At 36.1% G+C, this 14392-nt stretch overlaps 1 protein-coding gene across 3 annotated transcripts; it reads right to left on the bottom strand.

The window, feature by feature from the left end:
* Window positions 1–10938: 10938 nt before the first annotated feature.
* Window positions 10939–12932, bottom strand: LOC112277787 (uncharacterized). 3 transcript variants are annotated; one of them, XM_024510509.3, is made up of 5 exons: window positions 12533–12924; window positions 12346–12400; window positions 11992–12164; window positions 11779–11829; window positions 10939–11405 (listed from the first exon to the last, which is right to left on the bottom strand). In XM_024510509.3, the coding sequence occupies exons 1-5, from the start codon at window positions 12611–12613 to the stop codon at window positions 11400–11402; spliced, it is 366 nt and encodes a 121-aa protein (XP_024366277.1). In that variant the 5' UTR covers window positions 12614–12924; the 3' UTR covers window positions 10939–11399. The 3 variants fall into 3 exon arrangements, with proteins under 3 accessions (XP_024366277.1, XP_024366275.1, XP_024366276.1); XM_024510507.3 differs by having other exon boundaries at window positions 11779–11833; window positions 12533–12733; XM_024510508.3 differs by having other exon boundaries at window positions 10939–11829; window positions 12533–12932.
* Window positions 12933–14392: the final 1460 nt, after the last annotated feature.

Here is a 14392-nt window from a genome sequence, read left to right as displayed (position 1 = left end):
ACTTAAGAAGCGGAAGTTGCTTTTGAATCTTTGAAGACATTGTTTGTTTCTGTACCAATCTTGTATCGTGTTGATTTTTTCAAAGCATTCTTTATGGAAACAGATGCATCAAATTTTGCTCTAGGTGCGGTTTTATCACAAATGAGAATAGATGACAAACTTCATTCAGTAGTCTTTCATTCAAGAAAATTCTCAGCAGCAGAAATCATTTATGAGATCCATGACAAAGAACTTCTTGCAATTATGGATTCTTTTCAAGAATGGCATCATTATCTAGAAGGCGGTTTCAGTCCAGTCACCGTGTATACGAATCACAAGAATCTCGAGTATTTTATGTCAATTCACGTATTAAATCGTCGTCAAGCTTGTTAGAGCATGTCTTTATCAAGATTCAAGTTCATCATCACTTATCGGCTAGGAAAACAACAAGGTTTGTCCAATGCCTTGTCTAGATGTTCTCATCATTTACCAAAAGAAGGAGATGTAGCTTTTGAGCAACAAAGAAAGATTTGGCGATTCATTTATCAGAGCTACATGCAACAATGAAGGCGCAATTAAAAGAGGCTCAAGAACAATAAAAGATCAATGCAGATGTCTATAAAAAGGAACAACTACCATTCCTCTTGGGTGATAATCTATAGCTACTTTATCGCAATATCAAGACCACTCGTCTTTGTGATAAGTTGGACTATTGAAGGTTGGAACCATTTTCTATTTCTATACAAATCAATCTAGTTGCATTTCGTTTACATCTACCGGAGTCAATGAAAATCCATTCAGTATTCCACATGTCTCTTCTTGAACCATGTTAGGGACATAGTCCTTAGAACCTTCTAGAGACAAGTTTCTAGAACCTTCTTGAGACAAGTTTCTAGAACCTTCTTGAGACAAGCTTCTAGAACCTTCTAGAAACAAGTCTCTGGAACCTTCTAGAAGCTTCTTAGTTGGTAGAAGATGTTAGGGACATAGTCCTTAGAACCTTCTAGAGATAAGTTTCTAGAACCTTCTAGAAGCAAGTCTCTGGAACCTTCTAGAAGCTTTCTAGTTGGTAGAAGTTGCTTGAGAAGCTTCCTAAATAGGAGTATATATTGGAATCGAGGCTGAAGAGTTCTTCAGTCTCGACAACACATCTCTTGGAGCTTTAGCTCACCTCTCTGGTGTTGTTCTTGTATTCATCTGATTAATCTAATTCTTGCCAGTTCTTCTTGAACTTCTTGGTAGATATCAAGTCTGTATTTTGTGTCCATGACAGTTTGTCGAGACTTCACTCACCTCAGATATCAGAGCTAGTTTCTTTTTTGTTAGAGTGTGGATTACCCCTCTGCTTGGAAGTGTACTAGCACTTTAGAGGTTGCGAATTACCCTCCTCTAAACTGATACTTCTTTTGTTACAATATTGGAGTCTTATTCTTCTTGGAGAGAGTGGATTACCCATTTTCTTGAAGCTCTTAAGGCATTTTAGAGGTTGCGGAGTACCCTCCTCTAAACCAATATTGTCTTCTTGTAGAGTCATTTTTTTCCTTCTCTTAGAATGGTCGGGGGCGAAGACATTAGTATGACGGAAAGTTCAGAGTCCAAATTAGATGCTATCATGAATGCCCTTGCTAAGTTATTGCAAAGAACTGTAGAGATTGAAGGAGTCGTGGCAAGGCTTCATAATGATGGAGCATCTGGGATGGTACAATCTAGGTTGCACCAGCCTCAAACTTCTATACTTGGAGAAGTAACTTTACCTCAGGTTCGACAAGCACCGCTGGTTCTACAACATAAGGAACCCCGAGTTAGCCTTCCGGACAAGTTCGATGGTACACGTTCCAAGTTTCGAGGATTCGTCAACCAAATCAGGTTGATAACAGTTTTACAGCCCGAACGCTATTTAACGGAGTAGTCACGTGTTGGGCTTGTTGGAACCTTACTTACAGGACAAGTTCTATCATGGTTTGTTCGAGAAACGATCGTCCATACTAAACAACTTTGAAACCTTTTTGGAGGCATTTGCAAAAATATTTGGTGAACACAACAAGGTTCGATGGAGTACAACAAAGATTCGGTCACTACGACAAGGGATACGTTCTACATCAGTCTATGCATCGGACTTCACGTAATTAGCATGCGACATCAATTGGGACGAAGAAGCGTTGATGAGTCAATTCTATTGGGATTTATGGGACGATGTGAAGGATTTGCTGTTAACTTTTCCTGATCCGCAAATGCTCAACGAAGCTATTAGCCAAGCTGTGAAGTGCAATAATCGTCTATTCCAACGTCGCCAAGACCAACGTTTAAGACAACATACGGTTTGCTACACCCCAACTATGTCGGCAAGCAGCGTGAATTCATATTCAGAGGTAGAAGACATGCCAATTGATGCGGTACGTGTCAAATCTCTTACTCTAGAAGAAAAAAAGCGACGTATGGAGGAAGGTCTATGTTTGTATTGCGGTGAAGAAGGCCACAAAGTTGGAAACTGCCCCAAGAAGCAAAATCGATGTATTATCAAGACTAGGGGCACATTTATTCAGGAAAACGAGGATGCCCAGCCACAATAGGAACCGTGCGACTGGACAGTGAAATATCGCAACAACAACCAGGTTCCTTTTTATCCGCTCCACCTGCCCTTTGTTTTACAATCCCTTTGCTTATTGGCCCTCAGAAACTGAGAACCTTAGCATTATTAGATTCAATAGCATCTGCTTGTTTCTTAGACGAAGAATTTGCAAAGCGTCATAAGATCCCTCTAGTACAAAAATCCAAACCTGTTCACGTTGAGGTCATAGATGGACGACCTTTATTGTCTAGTAGTGTCACCCATGAATCAGAACCTATAGAAGTGACGTTTAAGGACCATATTAGTCATATTATTTTCAATATTATTAGAACCCCATCAAATCCTGTTATTCTTGGTCTTTCCTGGTTGGAAAAGCATAACCCATCCATAGATTGGAAGTTGCGGAAGATGACTTTTTTCACAAAACCACCCAAGAGCAAGCCTAGTAGAAAACCCCGAATAGAGAAATCTTTATTTATTGGAGCAAGAGCGTTTATAAGATTGTCCAAGGGAGACACACCGTTTGTCATTTATGCGGCTCCAACTACCGGGGAGAAGATCTCGACAGCCAGTATACAGGAGTAATATAAGGATTTTAAAGACGTGTTTTAAAAGAAAAATGCCGACATGCTACCAGAACACAGACCATATGATTGCGCCATAGACTTACAGGAAGGAGCACAACTGCCTTTTGGCCCAATCTACAATCTATCGCAGATGGAGTTGGCGGAGTTGCGGAAGTACATCGACGAGAATCTAGCCAAGAACTTCATCCGTCATTCAAAATCGTCAGGTGGAGCATCCATCTTATTTGTGAAGAAGAAAGATGGCTCATTGCGGATGTGCGTGGACTATCGAGGCCTCAACAAGGTAACAAAGAAGAATCGTTATCCGATACCCTTGATTTCTGGTCTCTTAGAACAACTTAGACGTGCAAGGATCTTTACAAAAATTGATCTAAGGGGAGCTTACAACCTCGTACAAATCTAGGAAGGAGATGAGTGGAAGACAGCATTCCGTACAAGGTATGGCCATTTTGAATATAATGTCATGCCCTTTGGTCTTACCAATGCTCCAACGGTCTTTCAACATATGATGAATGACATTTTTCGAGAGTACCTTGACGATTTTGTTGTCATCTATTTGGATGATATTTTGATATTCTCCAAAAATGAGGAAGAGCATGAAAAACACGTTCGTTTGGTATTGGAGAAACTACGCAAGCGAGGACTATATGCCAAGTTGGAGAAGTGTTTATTTCACCAAATAGAGATGGAGTTTCTAGGGTTCGTTGCGACTATGGAAGGCTTGAAGATGGAACCCAAGAACGTGGAAGCAATCGTGTCCTGGGAGGTTCCGAAGACGGTTAGAGACGTACAATGCTTTCTTGGTTTTGCCAACTTCTATCGGAACTTTATCAAGAATTACTCTCAAGTTGCTGCTCCTCTCACTCGGTTGACATGCAAGGATAAGCTGGAATGGGGACCTCTAGCGGAGAAGGCGTTTCAAAACCTGAAGACCGCATTTACTACGGCTCCAATCTTGGTACATCCAGACTTTACAAAGGCCTTCTATTTAGAAACTGATGCTTCGGATTTTGCTTTGAGAGCTGTACTTTCACAAATGGGAGAAGACAAGAAGCTCCATCCGGTTGCATTCTATTCTCGAAAGTTCTCTGCTGCTGAAATCAATTATGAGATCCACGATAAGGAACTTCTTGCTATAGTGGATTCTTTCGAAGAATGGCGTCACTTTCTTGAAAGAGTTGCACATCGAGTGACCATATACACAGATCACAAGAATTTGGAGTATTTCATGTCGGCCCAAGTTTTAAATCGACGTCAAGCTCGATGGAGTATGTTGCTATCTAGGTTCGATTTTATTATCACTTATCGACCTGAAAAGCAGCAAGGACTATCTGATGCCTTATCAAGGAGATCGTATCTTGTACCAAAGGTTGGAGAAGCAGCGTTTCATCAACAATGTACGACATTGTTGAAGCCAAAGCAATTTCAGCTTTGCGCTACTATTATACCAATTGATGCTGACTTCTTGAATCAGGTACGTGCCGTAACCATTGAAGATTCAGTAGCCATTGATATTAAGCAGCGTGCCAATGACGACAAGTTCAAGGTGGAGGGAGATCTTTTATACTTTGAAGAGCGGTTATATATCCCAAAAGGACCAGCATGACTCCGAGTTCTTCAATCTCGCCACGATTTTCCAGTTGCGGGACATTTTGGATTCAACAAGACCTTGAAGCTTATTTCTCGAGATTTTTGGTGGCCTCAAATGTGGAAGGATGTGAAAGATTTTGTCCTCTCCTGTGACATCTGTTCAAGATCCAAGAATCCTCGACATCACCCTTATGAACTCCTACAGCCATTGCCGATTCCACATCGACCATAGTCTTCAATTTCCATGGACTTCATCACGGACCTACCATCATCGAACTCATTTGACAGCATCTTTGTCGTGGTAGATCGGCTTACAAAAATGGCACACTTCGTCCCTTGCAAGAAAACATCGTCCAGTGAAGTCACAGTAAGACTCTTTCTCGATAATGTGTATCGATATCATGGACTACCAGATGATATCGTATCAGTTCGAGGAATCCAGTTCGTATCAAAGTTTTAGAGATCTCTCTTTGAGATACTAAAGGTGGATATCAAGCTTTTTTTGGCTTCTCATCCTCAAACTGACGGTCAAACGGAACGGGTGAACCAAATCTTGGAACAATACTTACGATGCAGCATCAACTATCAACAAGACGATTGGACCACATATCTGTCGCTAGTCGAGTTTGCATATAACAACACCCTCCATGCATCGACTCAATACACACAATTCTTTTCCAACTATGGGTATCATCCAAAGCTTGATTTATTGAGTCCATCAACAAATAACAATCCAACAGCTGATGGATTTGCGAAACAACTATCAGAGCTTCAAAATACGTTGAAGCTTCAATTACAATCCGCTCAAGAATCCTACAAGGCGTCTGCAGATAGATTTCGGAATCAAGCACCTACTTTCAAAATTGGAGATAAAGCATGGCTTCTTCGACGGAATATCAAGACCAAGCGACCATGTGATAAGTTGGACTATCGAAGATTGGGACCATTTATCATCCAAAAGCAAATCAATCCAGTGGCGTACCGTCTGGAATTACCGACTTTTATGAAGGTACATCCAATCTTTCATGTTTCTTTGTTGGAGCCTTATCGAGAGTCGTCTTTTCCTGGAAGAGTGCAATGTCGGCCACTTAGTATTGAGATCGAGAACCACAAGGAATACGAGGTTGAAAAGGTGCTGAATTCTCGGCGAAGGTGGGGCAAGTTAGAATATCTTGTTCATTGGTGCGGCTACGACATTAATGAGCAAATGTTGGAGCCAGTTGAAAATCTCACCAATGCGCCGCAAAAGGTACAAGAGTTTCATCAACAACATCCTCATAAACCTAAGCCGGTTCGACAATAGCTTCTTTCTGAAGCTTGCTCACCCAAGAATATAAGAAAGGAGGAGAGCACCACCAAAATTTGTAGTTGATGTAGTTATTTTCTCCAAGATAAAATAGAATTTTTTCAATAGCCATAGTTTGGTCTTCTGATATGGATAGCCAAGAGATAGATACTATGCTAGTCAGATTATCTCAACCAACTAATTCACGAAGGCGACCCTGAGATGAAGAACCACCTGCACCACGATGACGACGGAGGATACCAAGTAACCGATCATTGGTGATTGTATTTAAGTTCGAGCCTGCTTACAATGGTCAACCAGAAGGCATATTTTGTAGGACAATTTCACAATGAAGACACGGAAGTTCATGCTTGATCAGAAGTTGAAGGAGTGGGCCACTACCATTGGCTTCAAGGGCCGATGAACCACTTACCTCGTGAACAACAGTTGGAGTTCATAGCAGACGTTATGCGACAGATCTTCATTTTCTTGCGTTGGTACTGATTGACAACAACATTGCTTCTCAGAGACCTCAAAGCTAAAGGAGGGGGTGATGTTAGGGACATAGTCCTTAGAACCTTCTAGAGACAAGTTTCTAGAACCTTCTTGAGACAAGCTTCTAGAACCTTCTAGAAACAAGTCTCTGGAACCTTCTAGAAGCTTCTTAGTTGGTAGAAGATATTAGGGACATAGTCCTTAGAACCTTCTAGAGATAAGTTTCTAGAACCTTCTAGAAGCAAGTCTCTGGAACCTTCTAGAAGCTTCCTAGTTGATAGAAGTTGCTTGAGAAGCTTCCTAAATAGGAGTATATATTGGAATCGAGGCTGAAGAGTTCTTCAGTCTCGACAACACATCTCTTGGAGCTTTAGCTCACCTCTCTGGTGTTGTTCTTGTATTCATCTGATTAATCTAGTTCTTGCCAGTTCTTCTTGAACTTCTTGGTAGATATCAAGTTTGTATTCTGTGTCCGTGACAAACCATACAAGACAGTGGACATACCAAGAAGATGACAAGCTCCACCTCTTACTATAGAAGTGGACAATAATGAAGAGTTTGAAGTAGAAGAAGTCTTAGATTCAAGGCAGCGTCGAAATAAATTAGAATATCTTGTCCATTGGCGTGGATATGATATTAGTGAATGCACATGGGAGCCAATAAAGAAGCTTGTAAATGCAGCAAAGGTGGTGGAGGCTTTTCATCAATGACATCCATCAATATCAAGATGAAAACCTTTTTTATAAAAGAAACAATATCTAGGCAAGATAACATTCTACTTTCAATCCTTGTTTGTAGCTTCTTTGTAGTTGTGACGCTCAAGAGATAGAGAACCAACAACTAGCAAATTTGACTCAAGAACCTTTATTTACTGACCTACCGGACGAGACATTACGATTGTCACAACCTTCAAGACGACGCAATCGAGATAAAGATCTTCAAGAACAACATGTTCGTCCTTGAATAGATGGCAAGATACAACGTATTTGGTATCATGATTTGGAAAGGAACTCTCGATGTTTGGTGATTTTGCTAGAGGTAGGAACAACTCTTGATGGTCTTCCAAATGTTCTATTCGAAAGAAGTTATGAAGGCCTCAATAATGATAAAATAAGTGGGTGGTTTTCACGCCCTGGTATGGGACACTACGAATGATTGAGAGGCCCTATCAATCATCTTCGAAGAGAACAAAGATCAGAGTATGTAGCGAATATAATTTGTCGCATCATAGATTTTCTCAACATATGATGATCGCTCCTCGTAGAACTCGTCCCTAGAAAGGAGGGTAATGTCATGGACATACTCATGTAAGCTAGTAATTACATATACAAATAGGTGGAAGTAAGTAAAAATAGATAAAAGTAAGTTAATTCTATAGTATTTAATATGGAAGCTTCCTAGAAGCTTTATAGACGTTGCCTTGACTCCATAGGTATCTTTAATTGACTTTTTGGATTAGAAACGTGGTCAACAAGTTGGCCATATGCCACACAAGTTGTTAGCTTGAAGATCAAGCTAACTATGTGGCCCACACGTAGAAAAACTTGCCTTGTAAGTCAAAGCATGTGTCCTATAAAGTCAACACATATTGGAGTTCCTATAGAACGTCGCCATGTAGCTCCTAGTTAGATAGTATATATAGAGACAAGAGTGAAGCCTTCTTCACTCTTGTCAACTCCTTTCTTACTTCCAGTCTAGTTTCAAGGGTCTCTAGTTTTCTTGTCTTTTGTCAATAGCCATTCCAATTTCTCTTTCAATATATATATTTGTTTATTTATATTTTGTTACCTTTCTTTGAGTGAAGGCTCACTTGTCTGAATTTCTTTTTCATCGAATTCTTGTCTTTGACACTTATACTCTAAAAGTAGATTTTGTATCCAATAATGTGAGATGAACTTCCTCAAGTTAAGTCAATATTTTTGTACAGTCTTGTATATGATCAATAATATACTTACAACACCTCTTCTTATCTAAAGTCTTGTCCTTGTCTTTTTTTTTTGCACCCCTTAATAGGAACATCATCTAAAAAAGGTATAATATTTTTAAGAATAAAATCCCTCAACACCTTATTCATCCCTTTCATCATATATGCAATTGAGTTAATTGCATCTTCAGGAAGAGTATACATTTTAAATAGTCCAAATGGTGTTTTCATCGTTGTCATATTTCTATTCCCTTCTGCAAGTTGAAATTGATCATAGTCCAAATATAAATCACTCATTGAATAGATTGTCCTTTCTTTAAATGTTTTAACAAATTCATACATTATTAATCCAATTCCTATATTTTTGATAGTTACCACATTCATTAGCTACATATTTTAAATAAATTATAATGATTTATTTTTCTTAGGAACTGTAAACCATTAACTAAAATATGGTATAAAAGAGGGTTCAAAAATCTTCATCTTCATCTTTTCTTTCACTAATTCTACTAAGCTTGGTAAATGTGCCCTTGATACTAGAATTGACCTTAAATTTTAAGATATATGTGGTACAATAAAAATAACCATAAGCATTATAATATTTGGATCTACACACCTAATTTTATGAGATTCAAAGGCAAATGATCTACTTTCTTTTGCTAACATTTCTTTGAAGTGAATAATTTTTTTTGGCAATAAAGAACCATCAAAATGAATCTTCAATTCCTCAAAAGTCTTTTCAGTGAACTTGTGCCTAATATTCCTTAGATCCCTTCAACTCTTTTTTTTATGCTTTTTCTATTTGTTCTTTAGAATCTTCTAGCAAGTGTTTAAGAACAAGTTTCACCTTCTTATCTACTATCTTATGTTTTTTTCTTTTCAACCATGACTTTTGATATATATATATTAAAAAAGAAACTGAAATGGCTATTGTCAAAAATAACTTGATATATATTTTAAAAAAGAAACTTCATGCATAAATTTTGTGATATTTAAATTTTGGATTTTTGAAATATGAAGAAAATAGTTCTTAGGTGCTTGTAAGTTAGGATTTAGAGCATCTACAAGAATTTCTAAGATGTCAAAAGATAAATAGGAATATTATGGTTAATTTTTTTTATATTAAAGTTTAAAGATAATAGCTATATTATATGAAAATTTGAAAGAAATTGAATTTTCGGATCAAAAGATATGAATTTCTAAAGTTCAAAAAAAGAAATCCTTTTAGAGAAAAATATATTTTGAGGAATTTTGCTACAATTTGGATATTTTATATAAAGTGAAGAGGTTTTGGAAGCCAAGAATTTGCATATAAATTAAAAGTGGAATAAATTACTTATTAAAGCTTAAAAATTACATATATTTATTATTAAATGTATATATACCTATTATGCATGTATATATCAATAAATATAATAGTAAAAAATTAAAAATCATTATATTTAAATGAATAGATTATTTTTTAATAATTTATGGTTGAATATGTTTTAAAAAAATATGTAATCAAATTTAAAATATAGATTAAAAATAAATTTTTATACTAAAATTATATTATATGTATTGCAACTAAAAAATATTTTAAACAAGGTGTTGTGAAGGACAAGAACTTGATAAAAACTAATAAATAACTAAGAATTTCTTAAAAAAATATAACAAAGTAAAAATAAAGAAGTATGTATTTTGAAAAGAAACTAGAATAGCTTTTGCCAAAAGACAAGAAAATTAAAGTCATTCAAAACTAGATTAGAAGCAAGAAAAGAATTGACAAGAATGAGGAAGGCTTCACTCTTACTTCTATTTATACTATCTATTTAGGAGCTATATGACAACATTTTGTAAGACCTCCTAAATGTGTTAACTTTGTATAACACGTATTTTAACTTGTAAGATAAATTTGTGATATGAATGCCACATAAATATCTTATTCCACAAGCCAATAATACATGTAGCTCATAGTTAACTTATTGACCAAGTTTTTTACTTATCAATCAACTACAAATACATGTAAAATCAAAATAATATCTATAAAGTTTTTAAGAAACTTTTCTAAAAGATATCATGAAATTAATCTATTTTTACTTATTTATATTATATAAATAATAACTACAATAAACATATGTCTATAACAAATATTTATATTACAAGAATTTTATTGTATATAATATATTAAGTAATATTTTTTTATATATATTTTATATATTTTAATTATTTAGATAAAATAAAAATAAACTTATATAATTAAATAAGTTAAATAAATTTAATATTTTTTTAATATTAATTTATAAATATATATATATATATATATATATATATTTATAAAATTAATATTTTTTCATATAAAACCTAATTATTTAAGTTATTTCCTTATATATATAGTTACAAAAGAAACCTCTTTACTTCTATCTACAAGGAATTTGAAATAAATACACTATGTTTTAAAAAAAATGATTGCAAAATCAAATCATTTGGTGCAATTCTAATGTATAATGTATGTAGTACTCAAAAACAATTAGTTAAATTCTGCATATGATATTCAAGTTTTAATGCACATTGTCCATGAAAATATGCTACTTTACAATGTATAACATGCTAAATAGAAAATGCAATGATGAGATATACTCTATGTTACCTTTCAATTCCGTAGAAGTTAAAAAGAACTAAAATGATATTAAAATTGCACATACCTCATGTAGAAATGGTTATAGAAATCTAAGTGTAAGCAGGTACTTAAGGCCTTCTTGAAGCCTCCCCACACGTGGAGTCTGAAATTCTTACTTCACACTCAATCAAGTCAAACTATGATCTTAGGTGAAGGACACAATCCTATTGTTGTTTCAAGGCTTTTCTGTTCTCACTCTTTCCAAATCAGACTGCACTGGCTAAAGATTCTCCCATCAGCTCCTTTGAATTCTGGAAAATAGTCCAAAAACTCTATTTGTCTGAAGTGTATTTTTCCCATTGAATCAAAACTCAATGCTGCACATTTGCAAGAAGAAGCACACAGACGTTGTACAAGTCAAAAAATAGGGTGAATAGCTAAGTAGATGTTGACCCGAGTTTGGATAATGAGGCTCAACAAGAAACATGGTCACCTTTTCCCTATTCTGGATCTATCCCCAATGCAAAAAAGATAATTCTTCGCAACCCCCACAATCGACACATTGAAAAGGAAGTTTCTATCATTAGACGTGACTCTGATGACGTGCGAGGAGAGTGTTCCTTCGCTTCCAAAAAGATAGATAAATGTGTGAAGGAGACGAATAGTGGAAGGAGCACAAAATGACTCATAACTGGACTGTGTAAAAAGGTACAACTTGGGATTCTATGACTTGGTTACAAGAGAGCGAACCTCGCTCACGTTTTCTCCAAATAAACGCATCAGTATGGACCTTCCTTGATCCTGTCTGTCGAGCAAGCATATAATTGATCAGCATCAATTTTGAAAGAATTCACTGACGACAGGACACTAAAACGCAGCCCCAAAAAAACACAACTTGTCATTGTAACGTACTCACATCATTATTCTTTAATGAAGAACCATTAGCTCACATTAGTTACGAACCTTCGTTGCACGCCACATCATTCCCCCAACACCACACCCATTCGTACTCAAAGCCTTCTTGTCCAAGGCAACAATACTGGCATTCCTAACCCTAGTCTGCAACTGGAATTGAGATTGGTTCTCACTACAGCACCCTCTCCACTTCGGTCCTAAACCCAACGCTCCTCCACAGCCTTCGAACACCCACGTCCCAAAATTTCCGATACATTAGAAAAAGTTGCAGCTCTGTCATCCGAGCTCTACACCATCCCTTCCATATCCCCCAAAACCCTAAACGCATTTATCGATCTTGATCCTCAAACCAGCTTGACAATTACCCACAAAGCGGCTCCCTGCCCCCAAATGCGAGCTCACCCGCACCATTGAAGCTTCCACTCGGTCGCACAATGGCAACACTCATCTTCCGCTTCTTCACATACAAAACGTTTGGGTAACTATCCACTCTCAGACAATTCTTCCAGCGGGAGCACACTCTTTGTTAATATACGTACCAACAGATCACGCCCAATCGTGAGGTAAAACAATTTAGCACAATTCATACAAGTTGTAGATTCGGATTGGCAGCGAAGGCGAGCCTGGCAGGGTGAAGCGCCTGTGACGCCGCCGAACGAGGAAATTCCATATCAACTGAATGAGGGAAATGACTTGATTGCCAAAGAGTACGTCACCCTGGAATGTCTAATCCCGTGGAATTGGCATGGGTTCGTGTTTGTTCCATGACCATGCCATTGAGAGATAATCTGGGCCCGATTATTTGAGTTCTACTGAGATAAGAGCATTAAATGTAGTCGGTGCTCTTCATGATACTTACTATAGTTTACAATAAATACTATAGTTATAGTGTTTGGAATGTAATGAGAAGAAACAATTTATCTTCTCCCCTTTTCTTTGTATATGGTAGATAACAATATCAATATACTCTCTCATGTGTGTGTGTGTTTTGATAAAGTGTGTGCATATTACTTCTAGCTACTCTTGTATTTCTCTCAAAAACATTCTCAATATGTTGTTATATTATAATACGACTATATGGTGAAAATATAATCAAAAGTAAATTTCTAATTAATATCTAATTATCTTGGTTCAATAATAATTCAAAACATTTAAATATGGTTTTTATAAAAGCCTATTAGTTTATTTTCTTGTTTTAATAGTTAGTAGGTTAAAGATTAGTTAGTAATTTTACCTTCTAGGTTGTAGATTCTTTTATTGCCTTAGAAAGACCATAAATTGATAAAATCAGCTTAGAAGAGGTAAATAATTAGTAAGGTTGATACTAGAATTAAGTTAAAGATAGAGTTGGGCTAAAAAACCCCTAGGATATGTTAGATTGATATCTGAGGGATTAATCGTTTGTGAAACACGGTCAAAATCAAACCTCTAGCCACTAAAATGACGACCTAGGAAAAAATATGGAGGTATTTGAAGATTAGTATATAAAGTTGGAGAACTAACTTAAAACTTGTTCCAAAGACTAAAGACCTATTTTTTGTAGGATTTTGTTTGACTTTGCAATTATTGTTCAAAGTCAAGGTTTATATTAGTGACTTGAAATTTATACAATACAATTAAGGCTACTACTCTTGGCTAGTTCGTAAAATTGGTATCACATCTATAGTTTAAAATTTAAAAATATTTGATTAATTAGGTGTGCTAATTGTATGTAAAATTTTGTAATAATCTAATAATGCGATTGAGAGATATCTAAATTTTTGTACAAGAAGGCATAAGAAGTTGGTAGTTTGGGGTTGGATACGGTTTCTATAATATTTGAAGATCTATTAATTAAATCAAAGTAAAATTTGGCATAGTATTAGAAGACTTGAAGATCAAGTTACACACCAATTTTGAATTGAAGTTAGATTGGTACCTGAGGGTCAGCCGTTTGTGAGACAGGATCAAAATCAGACCTCTGGCCACTACAATGACAGCCTAGGGCAAAATAGGGATTCATTTGAAGATTGGAAGATAGGATTTGAGAGCTAGCTTGAAGTTCTTTTCACAGGCATAAGGATTGTTTTTGGAGGGTTTTTGAGGACTTAGCAATTGTTGTTCAAAATCAGGGTTTATATTAGTGATTTGGGTTTTATGTAATATAATTAGGGCTAGTAATTTTGGCTAGTTTGTGCAATTGGTGTAACATCTATGGTTGAAAATTTGATATTGTTTGGATTATTAGGTGTGCTAAGTTTATACAAAATTTTGTAATAATCCAACGGCGTGGTTTAGAGATATCTAATTTTTAGCACAAGAGGATTTTGGATGTTGGCAGTTTGAGGTTGGATAGGATTCCTATGATATCTGGAGATCTATTAGTTGGATCAAGGTGAAATTTGGCATGGTATTGAAGGACTTGAAGATCAAGCTGCAAACAAATTTTGAGTGAAAGTTAATAGTTGAA

This window comes from Physcomitrium patens, chromosome 26 (genome assembly GCF_059467195.1).
Source record: "Physcomitrium patens ecotype Gransden chromosome 26, ASM5946719v1, whole genome shotgun sequence".
Taxonomy (NCBI): domain Eukaryota; kingdom Viridiplantae; phylum Streptophyta; class Bryopsida; order Funariales; family Funariaceae; genus Physcomitrium; species Physcomitrium patens.
The sequence above is the reverse complement of the archived record's forward strand: the minus strand, read 5'-3'. Positions and strand labels throughout refer to the sequence as shown.